This window comes from Microcaecilia unicolor, chromosome 2 (genome assembly GCF_901765095.1).
Source record: "Microcaecilia unicolor chromosome 2, aMicUni1.1, whole genome shotgun sequence".
Taxonomy (NCBI): domain Eukaryota; kingdom Metazoa; phylum Chordata; class Amphibia; order Gymnophiona; family Siphonopidae; genus Microcaecilia; species Microcaecilia unicolor.
The window spans coordinates 402,688,430-402,716,054 of NC_044032.1; the positions used below are offsets into that span (position 1 = coordinate 402,688,430).

At 43.9% G+C, this 27,625-nt stretch overlaps 1 protein-coding gene and 1 long non-coding RNA gene across 3 annotated transcripts in view; one reads left to right on the forward strand and one right to left on the reverse strand.

Annotated features, from left to right (window-relative positions):
- The window catches only part of SDAD1 (SDA1 domain containing 1), a 95,232-nt gene extending 71,307 nt beyond the window's left edge, over positions 1–23,925 (forward strand). For both annotated transcript variants that reach the window (XM_030190647.1, XM_030190646.1), the window contains exons 19-22: positions 6,525–6,715; positions 9,442–9,526; positions 17,482–17,643; positions 23,454–23,925. In XM_030190647.1, the coding sequence (XP_030046507.1) occupies positions 6,525–6,715; positions 9,442–9,526; positions 17,482–17,643; positions 23,454–23,504 (489 nt within the window). In that variant the 3' untranslated portion in view covers positions 23,505–23,925. The remainder of the gene's footprint in view (positions 1–6,524; positions 6,716–9,441; positions 9,527–17,481; positions 17,644–23,453) is intronic.
- Positions 1–27,625, reverse strand: part of LOC115461085 — a 112,498-nt gene that overhangs the window by 52,846 nt on the left and 32,027 nt on the right. The gene's annotated exons all lie outside the window — the stretch shown is intronic.

Genomic DNA, 27,625 nt, shown 5'->3' on the forward strand with positions numbered 1-27,625 from the left:
GATAGAACCAGGAGTTTGCTTTTGTCTCGGTTTAGTTTGTTTGACAGTTGTGGCTCAGTTTTCCATGAGGTCGAGTCCTTTTTTGACCTTATCCAGCATCTCTGAGATTCCTTTGTTGAAAAGTATGTAGATTGTGACATCATCTGCATATACGAATGGGTTTAACCCCATTTTATTTTCCAGTTTCTTGCCAAGTGGAGCCATTAGGACATTGAATAATATATTGATGATGTCAGGGAACCCTGAGGGACCCCGCATTCAGGGATCCAGGAGGCAGAAAACTCATTGGATATCTTGGAGATAGGATCTAGTTCTTAGAAAACCATTGAACCAGTCTGCTACTACTCCAGTTATTCCTATGTTGTTGAGCAGGGTTATTAGTGTGATCTACTAGGTCGAAGGCGCTTGACATATTGAATTGTAGTAGTAGTATTGACTGACCTTGGCTTATTATTCTTCTGAATTTTGTGATTAGGGTGTGTAGGTTATGACTGTTTCAGTGCTATAATGCAGAGTAGAGGCAAGGCTGACCAAAGGATGAATCCACCACTGGAGACAGTGCTTAAAACACTATGGGACAAGAGGACCCGACACGGTCCATGTTTCAGCGTCACAAAACGCCTGCCTCAGGGTTCTTGTTAATATTCAAAGATATATTCTATGTAAGCAAAGCTGCCCAAAGGCATTCACTCAGAGATACTGTGCAAAGAAAGCTGCCCGAAGTCATCTGCTCAGGTGAATATTCTGGATGGACCAGCGTTCCCCGATGGAATCTGCGCATTGAGCAGTATGGCAATACTTATGTACTGTCTACAGCAGGGGTCCTCAAGTCCAGTCCTTGAGTTCCACAACCCAGCCTGCTTTTCAGGCTTTCCACAATGAATATGTATAAGATCTATTTGCATACAGTGGAAGTAGACTGTCAGTAAAAAAGATTTGGCAGCCTTTGATCATATTCCCTGTTACATAAGTACGTAAGTATTGTCATATTGGGACAGACTGAAGGTCCATCAAGCCCAGCATCCTTTTCCAGCAGTGGTCAATCCAGGTCACAAGTACCTGGCAAGATCCTAGAACAGTACTTTCCCAAGTCTTTTTAATAACGGCTTATGAACTTTTCTTTTAGGAAGATATCCAAACCTTTTTTAAACCCCGCTAAGCTAACTGCTTTTACCACATTTTCTGGCAACGAATTCAAGAGTTTAATTACACATTGAGAGAAGAAATATTTTCTCTGATTTGTTTTAAATTTACTAGTTGGTAGCTTCATTGCATGCCCCTAGTCCTAGTATTTTTGGAAAGAGTAAACAATTGATTCATGTCTATGTATTCCACTCCACTCATTATTTTATAGACCTCTATCATAGCACCCCTCAGCCATCTTTTCTCCAAGCTGAAGAGCCCTAGCCTTTTTAGCCTTTCCTCATAGGGAAGTTGTCCCACCCTCTTTGTAATTTTAGTTTTCCTTCTCTGTACCTTTTCTAATTCCACTATATCTTTTTTGAGATGCGGTGACCAGAATTGCACACAGTATTCAAGGTTCGGTCGCACCATGGAGTGATACAAAGGCATTATAACATCTTCGTTTTTATTTTCCATCCCTTTCCTAATAATACCTAACATTCTATTTGCTTTTCTTTTCCACCGCAGCACAGTGAGCAGAGGGTTTCAGAATATCATCAACGATGACTCCTAGATCCTTTTCTTCGTCGGTGATTTCTAATGCAGGACCTTGCATCATGTAGCTATAGTTCGGGTTCCTCTTTCCCACATGCATCACTTAGCACTTGCTCACATTAAAAGTCATCTGCCATTTGTATGCCCAGACTCGTAAGGTCCTCTTGCAATTTTTCACAATCCTCTTGCGATTTAACAACTCTGAATAACTTTGTGTAGTCAGCAAATTTAATTACCTCACTGGTTATTCCCATATCTAGATCATTTATAAATATGTTAAAAAGCAGCGGTCCCAGCACAGACCCCTTTGGAATCCCACTATTAACACTTCTCCATTGAGAATACTGACCATTTAACCCTACTGTCTGTGTTTTCTATCCTTTAACCAGTTTTTAATTCACAGTAGAATACTACCTCCAATCCCATGACTTTCCAGTTTCCTCTGGAGTCTTTCATGAGGTACTTTGTCAAACGCCTTTTGACACAATATCGACCAGCTCACCTTTATCCATATGTTTGTTCACCCCTTCAAAGAAATGTAATAGATTGATGAGGCAAGATTTCCCTTCACTAAGTCCATGTTCGCTTTGCCTCAATTCATGATTATGTATACGCTCTGTAATTTTGTTCTTTATAATAGTCTCTACCATTTTGCCCGGCACCAACATCTGGCTCTCACTGGTCTATAATTTCCCGGATCACCTCTGGAACCCTTTTTAAAAACTGGTGTTACATTGGCCATTTTACTATGGATCAATCCTACACAGACCTTCAATGCTAGCAAAATATCTGGCCTCTTTCAGGCACACAAAGCACACAGACCCCCACCAAGAACAGGATAATTTAATTATGAAATGAAAATAGAAATATGTAAACAAAAATTAAACTGAAACTCCAGGAAACCAGTGTAGCACCAGTGATGTATGTCCCTTTTGTACTGTGACAAGCAAACCTACAGTGGATCCAAAAATAACCTCTCACAATGAGTGTCTTCCTGAACAAGGTCTTTATTCAAATCTGCACAACTGACCCAACACGTCACGTGTTGGGTCAGTTGTGCAGATTTGAATAAAGACCTTGTTCAGGAAGACACTCATTGTGAGAGGTTATTTTTGGATCCACTGTACGTTTGCTTGTCTTCGTTTCTTCTGTGGAGAGATCACCTTCTGTGGGTGTTTGCTCCTTTTGTACTGTGCACAACAGATAGCAGCTGTAAATTTCAAAAACTGATACATTTCAATCACTAAATGTAAATTTCTTTTTTCTACCTTTGTTGTCTGGCCATGTTTTTCTAAATGTGTTGGTCCTAGTATAGAGAGCTGCACGGCTTCCGTCCCCGCGGGAATCCCGCGGAACCCGCGGGATTCCCGCGGGGACGGAGGCAGTTCCTGCGGGGTTCCCGCGGGGATGGAAGCAGTTCTGCGGGGTTCCCGCGGGGACGGAGGCAGTTCCTGCGGGGTTCCCGCGGGGATGGAACCAGTTCTGTGGGCTTCCTGTGGAAGTGTAAGCTGCACCTGCACCAGCCTCTCATCTACCGAATACCAATTTCTTTGAGTGCTGCCTCCTCCTCCTCCTCCTCTTCTTCCTTGCTTTAACAGCATAAATGTGGAAAGTCTTCCATTAAGGAGGTGGTAGAGTCACAAATGATGACGGAATTCAAAAAGGCGTGGGATGAACACAGAGGATCTCTAATTAGAAAATGGAAGTTATATAAAAGCTAACCTTAAATGGCTGCATGTGTGTGGATGTGTCAAGTGACGCTTAGATGGCGACTCTGGCTGTGATGAACTAGAGCTGATACCTGGCAGACTTGTATGGTCTGTGTCTCATACTTGGCAATCTGGTGTAGGATGGGCTGGAAAGGGCTTAGACAGCAACTTCAGTGGCTGGAACATGAGGACAGTGCTGGACAGACTTTTACGGTCTGTGTCCCACAAATGAGAACATGAATAGGCTGGAGTGGGCTTCGATGGCAACTCCAGCAGTTGGAACATAAGGATGGGGCCAGATAGACTCCTGTGGTCTTTGTTCCAGAAACGCGAAAGAAAGACCATAATCAAGTATATAATATCACACTCGTTGATTTAATGATGAATTGATCATGAGTGTGACTATTGGGCAGAGTGGATGGACCGTTCAGGTCTATTTGCTGTCACTTACTTTGTTACTATTAATCCTCTTTGCTCCCAGGCTGGTGCACAGACCTCAGCTCTGACACAGGCATGAGAATCAGATGTCACCTGACCTACTGGCGCGTGCATGTGGCGGCCTCTCAGCACACAATCCCAGTGAATCAGAGACAAATCTTACATGTGCGCACCAGAGTGCTCCAAGTTCCAACTTCCGGTCCGTCCTTGCCTACAGTGCTGTGGCTCAAATCCAGAAAGGGAGCTGACTGGAACTTTCTTTTATGTACTATTAAATTCTTACAGGGATGGGTGGGGATGGGTTAAATTCTTGCGGGGACGGGTGGGGACGGGTTGGGATGGTTTAAATTTTTGCGGGGATGGGTGGGTACGGGTAAGATTCCAGCGGGGATGGGTGGGGACGGGTAAGATTCCAGCAGGGACGGGCGGGGATGGGTAGGATTTCTGTCCCCGTGCAACTCTCTATCCTAGTATCTTGTTTACACTTTCCTCTGTCTTCTCTTAACTTTTCCCAGAATCTCCTGTCCATTTCTCATTTTTGTCTCTGCTTTACTTCCTCCCCTACATCCATCTTTTACATTGATCTTTTCCTTTCAGCTTTCTTCCATTTATTTTTCTCTCTCTCTAACCACTCGGATTTCACGGCTTCCTATCCAGTCTTCAGTCTTCCTTTTTTTTTACTGCTTTCATCTTGTTCCCTCACTTTGACCTTCCTAGCTCCTGTCTTCTCAATTCCCCCGTCTTTTGTTACCTCTCCACTTACTCCCCCTTCCATCCAACATCATGGTTTCTCTCTCCCTCTGTTTTCCCATCCATCCATCATCTCTTCTCTCTCCCCTCCCCCACTGTCCAGCATTGCCCACCTTCCCTACTCCTCCCACTGCCTCCAGCATCTCCTCTCTGTGACCCTACTTTCTTCTGCTCCAGCATCCTGTCCTAGCCTTCCTTTCCCCCTCCCTGAGCCAGCATCTCCCCTCTGTCATCCTATCAGTTGCATACCAAGGGCAAGGCGGTGGGGACGGTTCGCCCTGGGTGCACAGTGCAAGGGGGTGCAGGGAGCAACCATGTGGCTGTCTGCTTCGCCAGTTCCCTGCTCCATCTGGCGTTACTTTCTTTCCGGGGCAGGGAACCAGCAGAACTGACAGCTACACGACTGCTTCCTGCACCTCCAGAAGGTAAGAGCGATGCGCTTGGGGTGTAGTGATTCACCGGGGGGGGGGGGGGGGGGTCTGATTTGCTTGGAGGGGTGATGGGCTGGGGGGGAGAGCAGTGGCAATCCACCCCACCCCCGGGTGACAATCGACCTAGGAACACCACTGCATCCTATTCCCAACCCACTATATTCCCTTTCTTTTTCCCATCTTCCAGCATCTGGTCTCCTCTTTCCCCTCCCACTTCCAGCCCTGCTGCTCCCTAGGAGCCGCAGTACCAAAACAAAAACAAAAAAAGAGCATAAATGTGATCTATGCTACCCATGGCTCTATGGGTCCCACCCCTCAGAAAAAGGAAGTCCCTGTCAGAGGGGTTGGTATCAACACATTATTAGTGGTGCAGCCTAGAGAGTGGTCCCACATGTGATGTGGTTTTGTGTTTTAGGGCTGGGCAGGGAGGGGTTGGGCGGAGTTGGGGAAGGAAGATGGTGGATCTGAGGGCTAGGCACATTTTTGCCTGAACTCAGAGTCAAATTGACAAGCACTGTAAATAACAGTGCTTCCTGTTAGTTTGACTCCAAATCTGGAGGGTAGGTCGCAGATGGGCCTAAGGAGACTTACCTTCCCCAAGCCCCCTCCCCCTACAAGTGTGGTAGTTTTGCTGTTCGATTTTTCTGTGCTAAAAACTTTCGGCATCGGGAGTAAGATTAGAATGGAAACATTGGAAGTAAAGTGCTACACTAAAGAATACATTTGTGAGATGGAGAGACTGACGGCTGTGAAAAGGAAAGCTCTGCCTAACTGGGAAAAGATCTGGGGGCCCTTTGTGAAAGCGTGTCCTGGATAAAAGGTGAACGGTTTGGAAGGGGAGAGGGGGCATTTGGAGGGGTGGGGGTAGGGATCTAGGAGGGAAGGGAGGTTTTTGAGGGGAGGGGGGTAGGTAGGTTATGGGAGGATACTCACAAATAAAATCGAAAAATCTGAAGTATAATCTGTATTTGAATAGGCATTGCAAATTTTCTTTTGCATTCTTTGTTATGCATTTGGCACAATGTTATGTGTACTTGTTCTATTTTGTACTGAGGCAGTGTTGAGTACACTATGTTCAGCATTAACAATGTTCAATAAAGACTTCTAAAAATTTTAAAAAAATAGTTCTACACTAAAGGATAACACAGCTTATTACATCAGCTGTCCCCAGCAACAACTTTCCCTCCCAACTGAAAGTCAGACTGACAGGAATTGGGGAGGCAAGGGCCTAGTCACCCCCCCCCCCCCCCCCCACCAACACACACACACACCCCTGTCCAGCAAGAAATCTTTCTGAATCTGATTTGCTGTTTTCTGTTTTCTTAACTGTCTTGCCTTTTTCTTTCTTTCTGTTCAGTTCACCAATGCTCAGCTCCTTCTGATCTCACCGGGGTGGTTGTGAGCCACAGTTTCTTGCTGTGCAACTGTTTTTGTTATCTGGTGCGTATTGTGCTTTGGGGGAAAAACAATTATGTAAAAGTACAAAAATGTTTTCTTTTTCTTTGCTTTGTACATGCAGGCAGAGAAATTGAAAGGCATGCCTGTGGAAGATCGAAAAGCAAAAGCAGCTGCGGTCAGCACTAGCCGACTCCTGACACAAGAGGACTTTCAGAAGATACGCCTTGCCCAGATAGCAACAGAAGTGAACGCTGCCCCAGGCAAAGCACAGAAGAGGAAGAACATCTCTATAGAGAGTGATGAGGAGAGCAGGTAGCAGACAGATGGCCACTCTTCAGAAAGAAAAAGAGAACTGGCTCCTGTGGTTTGACCATAGCGCTGTAGCACAGGGGACTGTGGGTAAAGTTGGCTGGTGGTGCCTGAATTGCAGTGTTGATGTATGTGAGCTCCAGGGAGGGAGGGAATGTGATGGACAGTATTACAGTAACTGCTGACAAAAATGACAGTTTTGGAAATGATCTCCTCTCTAGTCTTTGTCCACTGAGTACCCTGGAGTCTCCTGGGCATTTCGCCTGGGGGCACAGAAGGAGAGGAAGGACTTTGAAAACTGGGAGGAAATTAAGGCAGTAATCACATGTGTAGGCAGTAGCTGGTGGCGGTGAGGGTCAGTGACAATTGTGGTGCATCAAATACACCCAGGGAATTTGAAAATTATGTAAAACTATAAAAAATGCTGTCATTTTTATACAGTATATTAGACTAGAATGTTATAAATCTTTAGGGATGAGAGACTCAGTACGTGTGTTAGTACAGTAGCAAGGAGCGCACAGAGTGATTGTGTGTTATCTGTGCTGTTGTAGTGATGAGGGAGTACAGTGTGTGCGTATGCTGCTTTAGGGGTGAGCGGCACACAGTGAGCTGCAGGAGTGAAAAGTGTAGTATGTGGGAGGATACTGGAGTGAAGGGTGATCCCAAACCCAGAGCTCTTCCTTTAACTCCCCTGCCACATCGGTTACCCTAGCCTTTCTCAACCCTCTCCCGTGTCAGGTCGCCTGCTTCTCTTAGGACACCCTCCTCTCCCTCACCAGCTTCCCTCGTCTCCCCATCGCCTCCCCCTACTTCTTAGAAAACTGGGTCCCAGTTCTACACTATTAACTGGGGTAGAATATCCCTGCATTACATGAAGAGAAAGGTAGATGACTTTGCTTTTCACCAGTTTCATCCCTTTTCTCTGACCTGGTTCGAATTCCACTTTCTCTTTCATCATTTCCTTCCTCCTTGTAAGTTCTCCAGCCCTCATCTCTGTCCTTGGCACTCCTCCACCAATCGGCACACACTGCCAGTTCATGTTTGTGCAGTTTTCTAGCCTGCTATATGAATCATTCCTGCCACTGTGGCTTGTCTCTTGCTGCCAGAAGAGCCTAATATTCCTGCTGCCACCATATTGCTGAACACTATCACCATCCTCTCTCCCCCCCCTTCCCCCACATAGTGCTGGAGCTCAGGGGTTTGGGGCAAACAATGCCAGATGGCCTTTATTTTGTTTTCAACACTATATTTTATTTTATTTATTTGGTACATTTGTATCCCACATTTTCCCACCTATTTGCAGGCTCAATGCGGCTTACATAGTACCGTAAACGGCGTTAGCCGATTCCGGTATGAATAAATACAAGGTATGCACAATTACAAGGTGATATTGTGGTAGAATGAAGTATATGCAGAACGGGAAAGGTAACCTGGTACAAAATCACAACAGGGAGAAAAGAGAATGAGGAGAGTGTTGGTCAGCATTATTGTTCATCCAAAACACCCTCCAGTGGGCTGTGATACCAGCAGCTGCTATTAGCCTTGCCTAGAGTGGTGGTGGAGGGAATTATGCAATTTTATGCAACTTTATGTATTTATTACGGTTTATTAACTGCCTTTATGAAGAGATTTACCCAAGGGGGTGTATAGCAGGTAAAGTTTAACACAAAACGTACGATTTTGTCGGCAGCATAAACACCTTTAAAGAAGGCATGGTCAAAACATAGTAACAGTAGACGATGGCAGATAACGACCTGTACAGTCCATCCACTCTGCCCAACAAGATAAACGTCTTCATTCCTGTATCGGTTACCATAGAGCTTTTTTTTTTTGGGGGGGGGATCCACTGTAAATAAAACTAAAAATTCTCATTTTCTGACCAGTAAGGTAAAACCTAAAAAATGAGCATTGAGAACCAACCAGAGATCTGCCCATATTGGCCAACAGTAGTGTCTCAAAAAAGATATAGTGGAATTAGAAAAGGTTCAAAGAAGAGCAACAAAAATGATAAAGGGGGATGGAACTGCTCCCATTACTGTACACCACCTTGAGTGAATTCCTTCAAAAATGCGGTAAATAAATCCTAATAAATAAATATGAAGAAAGGCTAAAGAGGTTAGGGCTCTTCGGCTTGGAAAAAAGACGGATAAGGGGAGATATGATTGAGGTCTACAAGATCTGAATGGTGTAGAACGGGTAGAAGTGAATCAATTTTTCACTCTCAAAAAGTACAAAGACCAGGGGACACTCAATGAAATTACATGGAAATACTTTTAAAACAAATAGGAGGAAATATTTTTTCACTCAAAGAATAGTTGAGCTCTGGAACTTCCGGAAGATGTGGTAACAGCGGTTAGCATATCTGGGTTTAAAAAAGGTTTGGCAAGTTTCTGGAGGAAAAGTCCATAGTCTTATTGAGACAGACATGGGGAAGCCACTGCTTGCCCTGGGATTGGTAGCATAGAATTGTGCTACTAATTGGGTTTCTGCCAGATACTTGTGACATGGATTGGCCACTGTTGGAAGCAGGATACTGGGCTAGATGGACCATTGGTCTGACCAACTATGGCTATTCTTATGTACACATAGAGCCTTGGGCCTGAAGACAGAACAAAGTTATTGTGCTTGGCTAGTGCTGCTGTTTAAAGATCACCGTGTCTGTATGTTAGTGTTATGGGACTAAGCACTGTGGCTTATTTTCAGACTGTTCCCTGTCTTTGTAATTACAGAGGTGAGCTGCTTTCACTCAGGGACATTGAGCACCTCCATAAGAAACCGAAGTCTGACAAAGAAACGCGGCTGGCCACAGCCATGGTAAGCAGTCTTGTACTCCAAATCCTTTGTTAGGCATGCTGTATGGGTACATGTGTAATGCTTACACGCAGTGTCTCAAAGGATAATCTTGCGACATGTAGGAACAGCAGGTGTCTGCTAAGACCAGAGCAAGCTGCCATATCTGCTGCTTCAGTGTAGTGCTGCTCAGAATGTGAGCTGTGCCTGCTTTTCCTCCTTTGACTGAAAATATTTTACATGTTGCTGCATAAAGTGTCCGGGTACTAATAATAATAATTAAAAAAAAAGCAAGTGTGGGTTAATGTTTTAACATATTATTATAGGTCTCTGATGTACAGTCTGATTTCTCTTTATGTATAGATTGAAATGCTTCCCAGTAATAAAGGGAAAAATGTTTATTAGCTGTCGGTTGTCGGAGTAGCTGTACTATAGGAGAATCTGTTTCAAATCTCCAGACTTAAGTAGAGAGGTGTGGTAGCCGTGTTAGTCCACTTTTAAAGGTAATCAATAGAAATAAAACATGGAAAAGAAAATAAGATGATACTTTTTTTATTGGACATAACAATACATTTCTTGATTAGCTTTCGAATGTTGCCCTTCTTCATCAGATCAGAAATAAGCCAATGTTGGTAGATGACAGTATATATAAGTGAAACATCAAAGCATTCCAGTGGCAGTCTAACAGGATGGGGGTGGATAGGTGAGAGACAGGAAGAGGGACAGGTGAGATATGCATGGAGACAGGAGGGTGACAAAGCAGTACAATTTTCAATCTCCAGACAAAAGGGGCTGAGGAGGATTGGGGATATCAGAGATTGAGGCCCTTGAGCTCCAAATAAGGAGGAGGGCAAGGCTGTTATTACAGTGACCCTTACTGGCAGAAAGACAGCATTGAAAGTTTCTCTCGAAACACCTCTATGGAATAGGAATTTTACAGGCAAGCTTATGGAAAGTATGTATTTATTGCAGCGTGAGCCACTTGCTCTATAAAAGAGATCCAAGACAGGATAAGGGGAGAGGAGGCATTGATCACTAGAAAGAAGCAAAGTTTAAAAAAGAGGAGGACGTGGGGAGGAAGAGAAGAGGCAGACTGAAGAGGAAAGGAAGAGACGGGGAGGGGAAGAGAGGACTAGGCCGGGAGAATGAGAATATTGTTTCACTCCTTTGTAGCCTAGGTGTCCTATAAAAAAAAACAAAACTATAAATCCAAGGACCCTGTTCACAAAGGCACGCTAGCATTTTTAGCGCTTGCTAACCGTGGCAACGCCCACAGGAATATTATGGGCTCCAAGTTTTGAAAATCAACCATAACAAAGAAATTTAAAAAAGCCCGATAGATAATATCCCTGGATTTTTCTAGTATTGTTTGCTAGGAGTGTGAAAGTCAATTTCAGTATTGCCTTTTGCATAGCACTTGAACTTCCCTCTAAAGGAGGGGAGCAGGGGAACTAGTATTATTTATTATATAGCCTAATTCAGCATTCACTTCAGAAAAAGAATGATTTCACTTTTGTCCTGTCTGCGGTCAGAACCATGATGTGACTTGGTGCATGCTCTATTAGTAAGTCAGTAAATGAAAGAGGTTTTTTTTGCATTTCCAATTTCTCTGAGGACAAGCAGAATGGCAAGCCCTCACGACATGGGTGATGTCACCAGCAGAGCCCAGTGTGGGAAATACTACTCCAGCTTAGAGTTTCTAGAAGCTTTTGAGTAGACTTGCAGCACATGTATACCAATTCCCACCTGCCACTGTCATGTGGGACCACTTCAGTCTTCATCCTTCCACAGAGACAGTTGGATATGTATCACCAGAGCTCACATCAAAATGTAATTTTTTTTGAAATTGTTCAAGAAGTTTGTCGTTTCTCTTTGTGTTCAATTACAGTCATGTGGTGATTTTTCCCATTTGCACTTTTAGTTACGTTTTTCTATTTACTTTCATTTTTCACATTCAGCTTGCTGTGGGCTCCAGTCAGGTTGTGGCCTCCCAGTTGAGCTAAGTTTTTCATCAAGTCATTTGATTTCATATTGGCTGTTTTTCCAAACAATATATCCCAAAAGAGAGACCCCAGTGGCTTTAAGACATGCATCCAGGGCAAGAGGACAATATCCATAATGGGTACTTATAATTGGTTCCTTCAGTTCCCTGGAGCCTGACATCATGAGAATGCTCGTTCACAGAATCCTTACAGATGTCCAGATGAGAATGCAATTCTCTTCTTGTATCTCCTATCCTCAAGAAGGCGACTTGATGTGTACAGTCCAGAAGGCTCCTGGATTCAAAAAGGAGCAGCTTCTTCACCATTCCATTAGGGCAGATCTGCTCTCAAAGAGCCAGAAGTACGAAGACTCATTTCTTGGTGCCCCTGCAAAAGAAACGCGGATATTTTTCAGAATGCTATGCTCAACATCTTACATAACCTTTTACCAGATTTTCATGCGCATGTACTTCTGGGATACTGTATGCAGTGTGGCAGAATTTACTGACACTCTTCCTTGGGAAAAGGCCAACAAACTCCATTCACTAGTGGACAAATGGAAGGAGTACAGAAAATAAATAGGCCAAGTGACCTGTAATGTTTTTGATACAGCATCGAGAGCTTCTGCAGTGGGTATTGGCACCCAGAGACTCACGTGACTTTGGTTCTCAGACCTAAAGTAAAATGTATAGGAATTGCATGTTGTTGTGCTATGCTGTGGAGAGAATCTCTTCAGGGGTAAGATGCAGGAGGCTGCTACTTTGATTAAGCAGCGTACTGACATTTGTAAAATCCTCTCCAGCCCCACTTCTGAAGACATATCAGAGTGTAGAGCAAAGGAGCTTCTACTACTCTGAGGCACAGGCGTCTTTCTCCCTTTCACTCATCCCAGACAAAAAAAGGTTGTCGCTTGAGACAGCAGAGGGCCCCAAAAACCCCAGAAGTTTTGTCTGCCTCCACAAGACAATAGCCAACATTTTGATGTCTCTACTGGACAACCTCCTGGTAGGAGACTTTTTTTTGCAAATCTCTGGCCCTTATAACTTCCAATTGGTGGGTTCTAAAGATCATCTGACTTGGATACCATCTTCATCTATTCAACCTCCCCTCCAAGTCGCCCATTGAGAGATCACGGTCAAGCTCTCGGGACATGCTTAAAAAGGAACTCTCTTCTGTCTCCAGTGCAGTAGAACCCTTTCTTTGAGGAGAAAGAGGGCAGAGGTTTTATTCCAAGTATTTCCTGGCCACAGAAAAGATGAGAGGATTCTGTTCTACCTATACCTGAATAAATACCTACTTGGGTAGAAGTTCAGGATGGTTTCCTTAAGCATTTTAATCCCTTTCCTCCAAAGAAGAGATCAGTTATGTACTTCGGACTTAAAGGATGCTTACACTCACATAGAAATACATCACAGTTGTAGGAAGTGTCTCTCAAATTTGTCAGGAAAAATACCACATACTGTCTTTTGGCATTATGTCAGCATCTCCAATATTCACAAAATGTTTTGGGTTGTAGCAGCGTATCTATGCAAACTGGGAGTGCATGTGTTTGGACAAGTGATTACTCGAGAGCATGTTTCTGAAAGGGGCAGGAAAATCAGTGTGCACAACCATTCTGGTGCTGGAGTTACAAGGATTTGTCCAAGTTTCACCTAAGCCCATCACAGCCCTGCTGGACCTGATTTAGGCAACAGCCTTTCTTCATGGCAGAGGATCACCACCTTGGGGGGTGGGGTTGGAGTTCTTAAGGTGTGACAAAAGGCATATGTTTTCTGCACCTTGATTTACCATGGGAGTCGGCAACCTGTGGTATTCCAGTGGCCTGAAAACGTTGGGCCTCAAAGCTGCAGCTCAGTGCTTTAAGGGGCTACGATGCCAATCCAGACCCCTTATCCCTCAAAGGACCTCCATATATCAGCGATAGCCTAAGGTCTTGTACCTGATGGGCTGGTGGTCCTAGGGCAGGAGTGATCCCCAGTCGTTTCTGCTCTGGTGCTGTCTCCAAAATGGTGCCCCTAGTAGTAGTCTAATGCTATTAACACTATGGGTCATGTTTCTCTATAACAAAAAGAGGAGGGGTCTGGTTCAGAACTGTGGCCCCTTTAAGCTTTGGCCTGGGAGCATGTGGCTGCTGTTTTGAGGCCTAATGCACCTAGCACAGTAAAATAACCCCAGCCAAAAGCAGGGATTATTTTACCATGATTTTATGGCCATAAACCAACTTGCAGTGCGCACCTGGTGTTCAACGCAAGTCGGGTTATGGTGTTTACATAATAATAAGCTGCTTTACATTTATTTATTTATTGCATTTGTATCCCACATTATCCCACCTCTTTGCAGGCTCAATGTGGCTTACAATGTATCATGGATAGTGGAAATGAAAGGAGAATTGACATCTAGTGTTACAGAAGTATTTTGGGTTGCATGGTAATGGAAAACATGATGATGATATAATGTTAGGCATTCTTAACATTATTAGATATATGTGGGGGTTTCACATGTTTTGGTCTTTGTGGTATGTCTTGTCGAAGAGATGGGTCTTCAGCAGTTTGCGGAAGTTGGTGAGTTCATAGGTCGCTTTTAGGTTGCGTGGCAATGCGTTCCAGAATTGCGTGCTCTTATAGGAAAAGGTGATGCGTGCATTAGTTTATATTTTAGGCCTTTGCAGTTGGGGAAATGAAGATTAAGGAATGTGCGAGATGATCTTTTGGTATTCCTGGGTGGTAGGTCAATCAGGTCAGATATGTAAGCTGGGGCCTTGCCGTGGATGATTTTATGTACTAGGGTACATACTTTGAACGTGATGCGTTCTTTGAGTGGTAACCAGTGTAGCTTCTCTCTTAGGGGCTTTGCACTTTCGTATTTTGGTTTTCCAAATATGAGTCTGGCTGCTGTGTTCTGGGCTGTCTGGAGTATTTTGAGTATTTGCTCTTTGCAGCCAGCGCAGAGTGAGTTGCAGTAGTCTAGGTGACTGAGTACTAATGATTGTACCATAAGTACATAAGTACATAAGTAATGCCATACTGGGAAAAGACCAAGGGTCCATCGAGCCCAGCATCCTGTCCACGACAGCGGCCAATCCAGGCCAAGGGCACCTGGCAAGCTGCCCAAACGTACAAACATTCTATACGTGTTATTCCTGGAATTGGAGTTTTCCAAGTCCGTTTAGTAGCGGTTTATGGACTTGTCCTTTAGGAAACCGTCCAACCCCTTTTTAAACTCTGCTAAGCTAACCGCCTTCACCACTTTCTCCGGCAACGAATTCCAGAGATTAATTACACGTTGGGTGAAGAAAAATTTTCTCCGATTTGTTTTAAATTTACTACACTGTAGTTTCATCGCATGCCCCTAGTCCTAGTATTTTTGGAAAGCGTGAACAGACGCTTCACATCCACCTGTTCCACTCCACTCATTATTTTATATACCTCTATCATGTCTCCCCTCAGCCGTCTCTTCTCCAAGCTGTATAGCCCTAGCCTCCTTAGTCTTTCTTCATAGGGAAGTCGTCCCATCCCCGCTATCATTTTAGTCGCCCTTCGCTGCACCTTTTCCAATTCTACTATATCTTTCTTGAGATGCGGTGACCAGAATTGAACACAATACTCAAGGTGCGGTCGCACCATGGAGCGATACAACGGCATTATAACATCCTCACACCTGTTTTCCATACCTTTCCTGATAATACCCAACATTCTATTCGCTTTCTTAGCCGCAGCAGCACACTGAGCAGAAGGTTTCAGTGTGTTATCGACGACGACACCCAGATCCCTTTCTTGGTCCGTAACTCCTAACGTGGAACCTTGCATGACGTAGCTATAATTCGGGTTCTTTTTTCCCACATGCATCACCTTGCACTTGCTCACATTAAACATCATCTGCCATTTAGCCGCCCAGTCTCCCAGTCTCGTAAGGTCCTCTTGTAATTTTTCACAATCCTGTTGCGATTTAACGAATTTGAATAACTTTGTGTCATCAGCAAATTTAATTACCTCGCTAGTTACTCCCATCTCTAAATCATTTATAAATATATTAAAAAGCAGCGGTCCTAGCACGGACCCCTGAGGAACCCCACTAACTACCCTTCTCCATTGTGAATACTGCCCATTTAACCCCACTCTCTGTTTCCTATCCTTCAACCAGTTTTTAATCCACAATAGGACATTTCCTCCTATCCCATGACCCTCCAATTTCCTCTGTAGCCTTTCATGAGGTACCTTGTCAAACGCCTTTTGAAAATCCAGATACACAATATCAACCGACTCCCCTTTGTCCACATGTTTGTTCACTCCTTCAAAGAATTGAAGTAAATTGGTCAGGCAAGATTTCCCCACACAAAAACCATGCTGACTTGGTCTCAGTAATCCATGTCCGCGGATGTGCTCTGTAATTTTGTTTTTGATAATAGCCTCTACCATTTTCCCCGGCACCGACGTCAGACTCACCGGTCTATAATTTCCCGGATCTCCCCTGGAGCCTTTTTTAAAAATGGCCACCCTCCAATCTTCCGGTACCACGCTCGATTTTAAGGATAAGTTGCATATCACTAGCAGTAGCTCCGCAAGCTCGTTTTTCAGTTCTATCAGTACTCTAGGATGAATACCATCCGGTCCAGGAGATTTGCTACTCTTCAGTTTGCCGAACTGCCCCATTACGTCCTCCAGGTTTACCGTGAAGTCAGTAAGTTTCTCCGACTCGTCCGCTTGAAATACCATTTCCGACACCGGTATCCCACCCAAATCTTCCTCGGTGAAGACCGAAGCAAAGAATTCATTCAGTCTCTCCGCTACGTCTTTGTCTTCCTTGATCGCCCCAGATTTTGGAAAACAGTTCTTGGGAAGAATGGTTTTACTCTTTTTAATTTCCACATTGAATGGAACATCTTTTTGGTTGTGATTTTCCCGTGATTCTCAAGTGTTAGGTGCCGGTCAATGGTGACTCCAAGAATTTTCAGGGTTTCCGAAATTGGTAGATTTAGTTTTGGGGTGTTGATGGTGGTAAATTTGCTCGTGTTGTGTTGGGAGGTGAGTATTAGGCATTGGGTTTTTTCTGCATTGAGTTTTAACTGAAAGGCATCTGCCCAGGAGTGCATGATATGTAGACTTTGGTTGATTTCATTGGAAATTTCTTTTAGGTCTTGTTTGAATGGGATGTAAATCGTTACATCATCAGCGTAAATGTATGGGTTGAGGTTTTGCTTTGATAGTAGTTTGGCCAAGGGTGTCATCATTAGGTTGAATATAGTCGGTGAGAGGGGAGATCCCTGTGGAACTCCACATTCAGGTGTCCATGTGGCTGAAGTAGTCGAATTTGATGTCACTTGATATGAGCGTGTAGTTAAGAATCCTTTAAACCAATTAAGAACGTTGCCTCCGATACCGAAGTATTCAAGGATGTGTAGTAGCATTTGCATGTTTTGCATCTCATTGCTGTGTAACCCAGTGACCACGGTAGGGCAAGACAAGCTGCATTTAGAGTCCTCTAAGTCATTTTAATGTGCAGTTAACGCCACTTAAGGCCATAATGCAGCTTGATAACTTCCCTCCTACATGCGCATAGTGAGAGAAATTGAAATGAATCAGCAGATATCAGTGCAACAGATATTCAGGATGTTGGGCCACATGGCTTCAACAATACATGCTATCCTGCTTGTCCTTGAAGAAAAACAAGTTACTTGCCTGTAGCAGGTGTTCTTCATGGACAGCAAGATGCAGGTCCTCACATGCCCTCCCATCTCTCCGAGGAGTTGTGCTCTCCTACAAGCTTTATAAATGGACTGAAGCAGTCCACAGTGGCAGGTGGTATGTGTCATACATGTGCAGTAAGCCTACTCAAAAGCTAGAAACTCTAAGCTGGGAAGAGTGCTTCCTCTGCCTGGCTTCTTTAGTGATATTACCCATGTTGTGAGGACGTTTATCTTGCTGTCCGCAGGTAAGTAACTTGAGTTAATGATAGCCACGTTGTGTTGTTGAGAGATATTGTTGCTCACTGTCCTTACAGGCTGGAAAGACGGAGAGAAAAGAGTTTGTGAGGAAAAAAATGAAACTGAATCCATATTCCAGCTCCACCAACAAGGAAAAAAAGAAGCACAAAAACTTCATGATGCTGAAATACAGCCAGAACATCCGATCCAAAAATAAACGCTCCTTCAGGGATAAGCAGGTGAGCCCCGCCTCATACTGCAGGCAGCCCAGCAATTCTAATTCCTGATTATAAGCAAAAATCCTAAATAAAACACTTCTGATGGGGAAAATAGTTTATAGATGATTGTAACTTGCTAGACCACCCTAGCTGACAAAACAGTGCAGAGCAGTGTACAAACTAAGATTAAAGGAAAATTTGAAAAGAACTCCATAATTTAACTGGAAAGTTCAGCAGTCATACCAGGAAAGATAGAAAAGGGAAAGAAGAAGCTAATGTTCCTACTGGGTAATCCGAAAACAGCCGATGTCTGGTTTCTCAAAAGCCTGCTTAAATAGCCAAGTCTTTAAGGAAGATTTAAAGCTCTTGAGAGGGTTCAGAGCGGAGGGAAAGAGAGAGGTTATTCCAAATGTGAGGACCAAGGAGAAAAAAAACGTGCTGTGTCTGATTGATTCATAGTGAGCTATTTTAGGATTGGGAAGGACCAGGCAACAGTCGTTTTAAGGAATGAAAAGGACAGGGAGGGAAATAAGGGATCATAAGGCAGGCAAGATAGTCGGGGAGTGTGGAACATGAAAATGGCTATCTTGTAAGTAATACGTTGCTTGATGGGTAACCAGTGGTGCTGTTTCAGTAAAGGGGTACTGTGATCTGAGTGTTGGGCATGGCATAATAGCCTGATTGCTGTATTTTATAGTGTTTGTAACATTTTCAGTGACAACTGTGGTAGCCCTAGACAATGTTACAGTAATCTAGCCATGCAATGAAGAGAGCAGTAGTGCTTGATAATCTTTCTGACTGAAGTAGTGATGAACAGCTCGAAGCTGCCGAAAAAGAAAGAAAGATATTTTGGACAGATGTTTCGGTTTGAGGCTTAAAAGAGAAGGCAGAATCCCAAATAATTCCCAAATATCTGAAACTAGTAACCGGAGTGGTTTGTGTTTCGAACAATGTGAGGGGCATAGATGGAGGTGTGGAAAAACCTGTAAACCAACAAACTGCAGTCTTTTATGGGTTGAGAACTAATTGATGGTCCCTTACCCAATTATTAACTGCATCTAGGCATATCTGAAGGGGAGTAATCACGGTGGGGGGGGGGGGGGGGGGGGGAATAACTTGGATGGGTAGGGTAAATAAGAAAAATGTCATCTGCATAATAATAAGCTGAAATTCCTAGTGACTGGATGAGTGTAGCTAAAGGGCTTAAAAATAAATTAAATAGAAGCGGGGAAAGAATTGAGCCCTGAGGTACACCACAGTGAAGTTCCGTAGTCACCGAAGCAGAGGATGCTGTGTGGACCTGGAAAGAACGTTTTGAGAGAAATTAATTAAACCAGTTAAGACTTCTCCCGAGATACCAATAGAGAACAGATGGGAGAGAAGCAAAGAGTGGTTAACGAGGTCAAAAGCTGCACTAAGGTCAAGAGAAATAGCCAGAACAATTTTATGTTGGTCCAGGTAACTGTGGGTTTTCTAGTTTTAACAGATTAAACCCTGAAAATCATTCTGCTCTACCATACTCCAATGACATTACCCAGTTCTTGCCATTGCAGTTGGATGAAGTCATTGGAGCAGGACTGGGCTCTACCCCTGCGGAGCATGCTAAACATGAAGAAGCAGTGGCTGCATTAAGTCGCAGAAGCTGCTTTGATCATGGAGCTTGTGCTGCTTCTGCCCTTCTGGGAATGTGGGGCTCCTGCTCTCTCATTTCTTCTTCTGGAGATCAGAATGGCGTCTTGGCAGCTAGCAGGAAAAAAGTGAGACACTGGGTATATCAATTGAGTTGTTATGTTGTAAAAGACTTATCACCCGCTAACTCCCTCAACTGAGATTCAAGGCAAGATACAATAATCAAAAAGAGACTGATACAATCATCAGAAATTACAAAATATATTTAAAAAATAATTAAAATATAACCACATCTTACTAGACTTAAACAAATGTGTTTTCAGGGCTTTATGAAAAGAATAGTAGCATCTCACAGAACGTAATTCTATTGGAAGTTCATTCCATAATTGAACTGCTAAAAATAAAACCTTAAATCTCACATTCTTAATCATGAGGAAGGCCAAAAGCACTCAATTGCAGCTCCTAGAATTTACATTAGGATTTAAGTCTCACCAATTGAGGTGGACCTTCCAGACAGGAGCCCTCCAAAATCTTAAAAACGAAACATAGCACTTTAAAATAAATCTGAGCCTGCACTGGCAACCAGTGCAGCTCCGTCAAAGGAGTCACATGATCATTTTGAGATTTGCAGAAGATTAATCTAGCAGCTGAGTGTTGAATTAATTGAATTTTAGAAAGCAACTTAGAAGTTATACCCAAGTACAAAAAATTTCCATAATCTAATATAGCTAAAATTGAAAGCTGCACAATAAGGGCCCTGTTTTACTAAGCTGCGCTATAGGCGCACTAGAATGTTTAGTGCATTCTAACGTTAGAGACACCTGTAGGAATATATGGGTGTGTTTGGCATTAGCGTGCCCTAATTTTTAATATGTGCTAAAAAACATTCGCACACCTTAGTAAACAGGGCCCTAAGTCTGAAATGATCCCACAGAAAATAAGAACATAGGTGCAATTGCTTCAACTTAAAATAAGCTCTCCAAACCAGACTATTAATAATGGGGTTCCGTCGTCAATGAGAAGTCCAGAAACATCCCCAAACCTTTGAATACCCTCTCAACATTTAATTGAAGCCCATCATAAGTTGGAATAACCTGTGGAATATTTGATAAATTAAGAGTAAATCATAGTATTCTAGTCTTATCTATCGTCTTTTATGTTGTACAGGCATGGACCATGGACCAATCTCTAATCCTACTAATACAATCATTGATAATAGAAAAGATAGAATCAACATCCCGAGTAATAGGAACCAGAACAAAAATATCTGCATAGGACAGCATAAATTCGCCAGGATTCAACAGAACTTGTCTAAGTGAGCTCTTGTATAAGTTGAACAAGGGGGAGAGATGGGTCAACCCTGGGGAACCCCATAAGGCAGCACCCATGAAGATGAAAAACTACCTTCCTTTAATACCAATTATTGTCTGTTTTTCCAAAAAGACGAGCCAGTTGAGAACAGAGCCTATCAATCCAACTTCAGAAAGTAAATCTAATAAAATATTGTGATTAACGGTATCAAAGGCAATTGTAACAGCACCATCTCAGCACCTCTGCACAACATCCGCTTAACTTCAGTAGTTAACAGTCTCGGTACTATGAAATGAACGAAACCCATGCAAAGCACATCTGTCCAAATCATCAGATAGCTGAGAGCCAGCTACCACAATCTTCTCAACTTTGTGTCAAGCTAATACAGAGGAGCAATAGAGATACAGAAGCAAGTCAAAAGAAAGGAGAAGTGTTCTAACATAAAAGTCAAAGAAACAGAGCGAGAAAGTTGTCCAGAATTAGAAATAATACAAAAAAAATGGGGGGGAAGATACTGAGTTATATTCTTTAGCAGTAGAAACCATTCACCAGGCAATATTACCAAGCATTAAAAAAAAAAAAATCCTTTTGAACAGTCTCCCAGGTATCAGTCTTCAGTTGCCACTTGTGGGGCAGGTACTGGGCTTTGGCCTCCAGTTGAGCAGGATCAAAGGGTCAAACGTGCTCAAGGAAGGGCAGAAGAGCAAACTTGTGCATATGTTAACCTTCAAGTAGTCTTTGAAAGTATTCTAATTTTTTTTAACAACTGGCAAACTTACTTTTTAATTCTATACCTCAACTTAGAATTCTTATTTTATTTCTACATTGAATTTCAAATTTTATTAAATTTGATGTACCGCTGTCCCAAAGAACCTTTCAAAGTTGTTTACAATTGTTAATAAAAAAAAAAAGGGGGGAAGTGAAAAGAAAAGAGAGAGTGGAACTACAACAATCAATAGAAAAGATAGAGCAGGGAAATTGTATCATAGATCCAGTCCCTGCAGCCCCAGGCAGATCCCTCAGAGGGAAGGGGGAGGAACCAATTATTGAAGGCAAAATGGAAAAAGGAATGTTTTAAGCTTCTCAAAAGAGCTTTCTAGGTGGAGATGATGAAGGAGGAAGTTCCAAAGAGAGGGCCAACCACACTGAAAATCTGCGTTCTGAGAAAATTATAATATGTTGAAAAGAGGGGACTATAAGAGAATTAGGTTGGGAAGATCTGAGGCAGTGAGTAGGTAAATAGGGGATCAGTAGACAGGACAGGTACAGTGGAGAGCCAGAGTAGTGGTTACGTTAGGGGATGGGGTGGGTTGGGGTTATATGAAGGTTATGGTTTTCATGGTATATTTTTGTTTAAAAATGTATAAAAATGGAAACCTAGAAATATTCTTAATTTAATGTTATCTACTATAATAAAACGCACCCTCAACGTTCTGCGGACACTGACGTCACTGCAGGCACTTACACACCGGTTCGTAAGTTCATGGTGGTGAAGCCACAACATTCACCATGTCTTCATGCCCCGCCCTCGCGTCACACGTGATGACGTCGAGGGCGGAACATGTACGTGTTTCCCTACTCCTCCCCTTCCAACAAATCGCAGCCACCAAGGACGTGCCCATCACCCCACCCCTTTAAAGGTACCGCCCCACCCCCATCACCCCCTCCCCTCCCCTTACGCCACTATCCCTGGTGGTCTAGCGGTACCTGTTCACTCGGGCAGGAACGAAAGAGCCCCCGCTTTCCTGCCCGGAGCGCTGCTGCTAGCTGCCCGGCTGCATCGTGTGTGAGTCCAGCTCTCAGAGTTTCAAAATGGCTGCCGAGACTTCAACTCTCGGTGGCCATTTTGAAACGCCGAGAGCCGGACTCCCACATGATGCAGCAGGGCAGCTAGCAGCACCGCTACGGGCAGGAAAGAGGGGGCTCTTTCTTTCCTGCCCCGACCAAACAGGTACCTCTAGACCACCAGGGAGACTAGCGTAAGCGGAGGGGAAGGGAGTCCCGTGCCCGCTAGCGCCCGTTTCATCAGAGGCAGAAACGGGCCATTTTTACTAGTATAATATATTCTACTCCGAGTAGTCTGAATAATGGTAAGTCCAACTATTTTCAAAAAAGGAGGAAGAAGCTCAGCGACCTACCCTATAACAAGGGTCTTCTGGCTAAGCAAACATCTTCACCAGCTTAAAAAATCCTCCTTCTGCATCTTGTACTTTTATGAAAATTTTCTCACATCTCACATGATGTCTGACTGATGAGATTGCCACAGAGAGCTCAGGGTTTGTTGGAGCCTTGCTTACATAACAAATAAATCTTCCTGCAGCACCAGCACTTATTCTAATTCTAGGAAGGCTGAAGGGTTTTTTTTTGTTTTTTTTTTTTTTTATGTAATCTGTTGGCCCCTGTAAGCCCAAAGGCAGTCATCTGCATCAAAAAGAATTGTTACAGATTGTGTCTGTTGACAGTCCCTCCAAATTACTGACTCACAAAAGGCTTTGTGAAAGTTGATGTAAGGATTTTCCATCATAGCTTTTACCTTTTAAAATAATTCCCCCAAAGCTGGTGTTTGTGCTGAAACATGGTCATGGACACCATTTTATTCCTGATCCTGTTCTTTAGATTTGGTTTGATCCATGTAGGTCAGTCTAATTCATTGTGTATGGTTTATAAATTATTTTATCTTTTTGGTCATTGCTTAAGTGGCTGTTTTTTGCACTTAAATTTGTGATCCTGCTACCTCTTTTGAGTGCCACCACCATTTGCTTTTGGCTTCTCTTGTGTGGTGATATTACTCCCCTTCCCTCCTCCTATTTTAGTAAATAAAAGAGAAATAAAACAAGTCTTAGAAAGCAGACTTGCAAAATGATGTGTTACTGTTTCTTCATGTATTCCAGATTGCTTTGAGAGATGCACTTCTGAAAAAGAGAAAAAGGCTGATGAAATAACTTCTAGACCATCACATGGAAACCTTAATTAACCACTGCCTAAGAACCCCAGGCACAGAAAATTGCAGTCTCTGTTGCTAGTGAAGGACTGAATATATCCTGCGCGTACAACTGAAGAAAGTTTTAATAACCATAAAATAAATTTTGTATATACAGCAGTTCTTTGTATCTAGGCAAGATCTTGAAAACCTTAGACAGAAAAGTTGTCTGAAGGATTTATCATACAACATGTACACGCTGCTGTGCATTGAGAGAGAAATGGCCCAAACAGGTGTAGGAAATGGAGGCTCCTCCCCAGCTCTTAACACATGAGAATCCCGTTTGCTTACTGTCCTGGAAGTGTCCTGATTCTGCGTGCAGAAACAAATGGAACTTTGAAGTGCCTTTTTAAAAATGAGGACAGTAAAATCAAATATTTATATACAGACTTCTGGTCCAATATTTTTTAAAGCCTTTTAGTAAAGCAGTGTGTTCATGTAATATGTTCTGCATGGCTGTTATGGGTGTGTGTGTTTTGGGGGGGGGGGGGGGGGGGGTGTGCGCACACACATGTGTTTCGAACTTTCCTAGAGTGTTTGCAGCAGTGGCGTAGCCAGACAGCCAATTTTGGGTGGGCCTGAGCACAAAGTGGGTGGGCACAAAATTTTTTCTCTTCCCCCCTCTCCCCCAGCACTTCCCAATTCAAAATATAAATACTTTAGCAGATGAGGATCCCCAATCTCTGTCAGCTGATGGCCTCCAGTAAAGATGGCCAGAACTCCTCTCCACCAAGCCCAGTAGGCAGCAGCAACTCCTCGAGCCACTGATGCCAGCACCCCATACATGCTTAGTTGTCAGTGGCTCCAAGGTGCTGCCCCCATCTGCCAAGCTCAGTAGAAGAAGGCATCTCTGGCCAGCTTCAGAAGAGACCCCAGCTAGTAGGGCTTGGGAATCCCCACTAGCTACAGCAAGGGTCAGGGCTGCTGTTAGCCATGCTGGTGACCAGGGCAGAAAATAAAGCCCCTCCCCCAATTCCCTCTCCTCTCCAATCTCCTCATCTGCAGTTAAAGTCACACTGACAGACCCTCACAAATTAGAAATAAAAATATATAGACAAAATTGAACTGGGAACTTCAGCATGTACTGCAACACTGGAGAAAAAAAACCCCAAAACAAAAGCACATTTCCTTTTCTACTTAACACAATAAAAAGACATCCGCTATGCACATTTCCCAAAGTTAACATATTCCATTTGAAACATTCAAAGTAAAATGATTTTCCTACCTTTATTGTCTGGACATTTTATTTTTCCATCGTGTTGGTTCCAATTTCTCTTTCCCGCTTTCCTGTCTGTCTGCTGCTAATTCTTCAAGCGGTTTACCATTTGTCTTTTTTCTCCTGTTGTTTCATTTCCTCACTACACCTACCTCTGAAATATTGATCCTTCCATTTTAGCTCTTTCCTTTCTTTTTTATTTTCTGCCTCTGTACACACAAATTTCATCCTCTTTCTAAATCTTTTCCGTCTTTTTACTTTTCAGATATCTATCATATTTCCATCTCCTTTCACTCACTAGCTCTCCCATTCCCTTCCATCTTCGATCTACGTGCCATTACCATATTTCTACCCCCTGTGATCACTATTCTCTCATTTTTTCCTTGCCATCTCCACTCCCTGGGCCTCTCCCCCATTCCCAGTGTTTTCCTCCCTCCACCCTTCCAGTCCAGCATCTGTTCCCTCTTTCTACCCTCCTCACCCTTGTAGCCTGATATTTCCCTATCCCTTTTACCTCCCACCACCAGCATCTTCCTGTCCCATCTCTCTTCCCCTCCCCCATTGTCCAGCATTTCTCCCTTTCTCTTCCCTACCATCCATTGTCTATCTTCTCTCCCTGGATCCATCTTCCCTCTTTCTCCCCTCCCCCACTTGTGCATCTCTCCTTTCCTCTCCTCTTCTCCACCTTCATGTCCAACTTTTCTCCCTCTCCCTGCCTTGAGCCCCTGGTTTAACATCTCTCTACCCCCCTCCCACACCCACCACCATCTCTCCATCCTTCTTTCCCTCACCTCAATGCCATGTTCAACATTTCCCCTCTCATCTCTCCCTCCCTTCCACTGCCATGTCCAACACGTTTTTTTCTCTCATGCCCTTTCCCTCCCTCTCCCCATCCCACCCATATCCAACAATTCTCCCTCTCTTTCCCCTTGCAGCATCTCTCTGTCCCTCCCCCACCTAGCTGTACCCTGTTTCACTCCCTCATCCTCATCCCAACAGTGCTCCTGTCTTTTCCCGGCCCCCCCACCCCCAGACACACACACACACACACACACACACACACAAAACCACCCACCCACCAGCATGCTGCAGTTTTGTTTCCCTCCCTTTCCCCAGCCACCTCTCACTGACACGCTAGCTGCAGCACTTCTTTCCCTTGGTCCTACTCCTGCCGTCGGCTTTCTCCACCACGGAGGTCTGGGAGGGTCTGGGCGTTGGATCGCTGTCGGACCTTGACTCCTCTTTCGGTCTTGACTGGGGCTGATCTGGGCACCGCGTGGTCATGTGACTGCGGGGCATGCAGCATCTGACTCCTGTGCTTCCTGGTTCGCGCCGGAGCAACGGAGAGGTGAGAGGTGGGCGGTGCAAGTCGCGAGGTGCGGAGCGGCGGGATCAACAGGACGCCACGTGGCAGATGTTCTTCCTCCACTCCACGGCAGAGTTGTTAGTTCTGCCTGCTTATCTGTAGCGAATCCGTGTGTTGTCTGCTGCTGCGACTGCTTCCTCTGCGCTGGCCTCTAAAGAGGCGGGGCCAGGGCAGAGGAAGCAGTCGCAGCAGCAGACAGCCCTGGCAACGTGTGGATCCGCTGCAGATAAGCAGCAGAAGAACTAACAACTCTGCCAAAGATGATGACAACGGAGCGTAGCAGCAGGACGGACCCGGTACCGTGCAGCTTTGATGTAGACTGCAGTGCTGCCCAAAGGGGAGGGTGGGCCCGAGGGAAAGAAGTCCTGCAGCGTGCACCGTTGCTGGGTGGGCCTGAGCCCAAAGTGGGTGGGCCCAGGCCCACCCGTGGCTACGCCCCTGGTTTGCAGCCCCTTGATGTTGAAGGGAGTAGTGGTCATTTTTTAAGGGTGATACCTAGTGGCTGGATTCAGGACTCATGATCACCAGGTTCTGGAAGGATTCCTGGTGCGTGGCTCAAAACTGCTGCAGCAATGACTAGACTTAAGTGTATAAGGGATATAAAATAGGAGAAATATCTCAGGGTAGTGTGAATCAAAGTTCATGGTGCCAGATTCCAGCCCTGATTCTGACTGAGCTTGAAAAACTGCAAAGGTGCAAGAAGAAACTTCTGGGTTTGAAAAAAATGCAGAATAAATAGAAAACATGTGTTGGGATTTATTTTTATTTTGTTCAAATGAGAGAAGTACCTCATCTTTCAGTGCTTTAGTTTACACTAGTGGTTTTCGTATTGGTGTGCTGCCAAGAGCTAGAAGGATGGAGATAATTCAGTGGGATCAGACACTCCTCTTCAATACCGGGTCCTGTTTTATCTTAGGAGAGGGACAACACTAAATTAGAATCCCCAGCTACAACTGGTGCTCTTTGTGTAATAGCTAAAAATTCAGATAACAATTGAAATATATAAAGTGTCTCCTGAACGCAAGAGAGCCATATGTGCAATTTCTGAATGAAATGAGAAAGACATATACAGTACAGTCTCGCTTATCTGACCATCCGGTATATCCAGTGGTGTGCTGGTAAATTTTTAACAGGCTGTCTCCCCGGTCCACCTCTGCGCCCCCCCCCCCCCCCCCCCCCCCCAAATTGCAAAGCTGGCTATACCCGGGGAGAGAGCGTGCTTTTGAACAATCCTTACATCCAAATTTACCTTCTTTTAATGTTAAAAAAAATCCTTTATCCTCCATCTTTTAAGACACTGCCTACCTACTGGATAGTGATGGCACAAGGAAATCAAGTTTGGTCCAGTGAAGACTAACTCAAAATAACCTGTTCCTTAGATGGGCCCTAGTATTACCATATCAAAAATGCAACCATACCATGACATTTTGGTTATGCTCCACTAATAAGTTAAAAGATTAACTGGATTTCTTTAAGGGATTATATAAACTTAGGATGCATG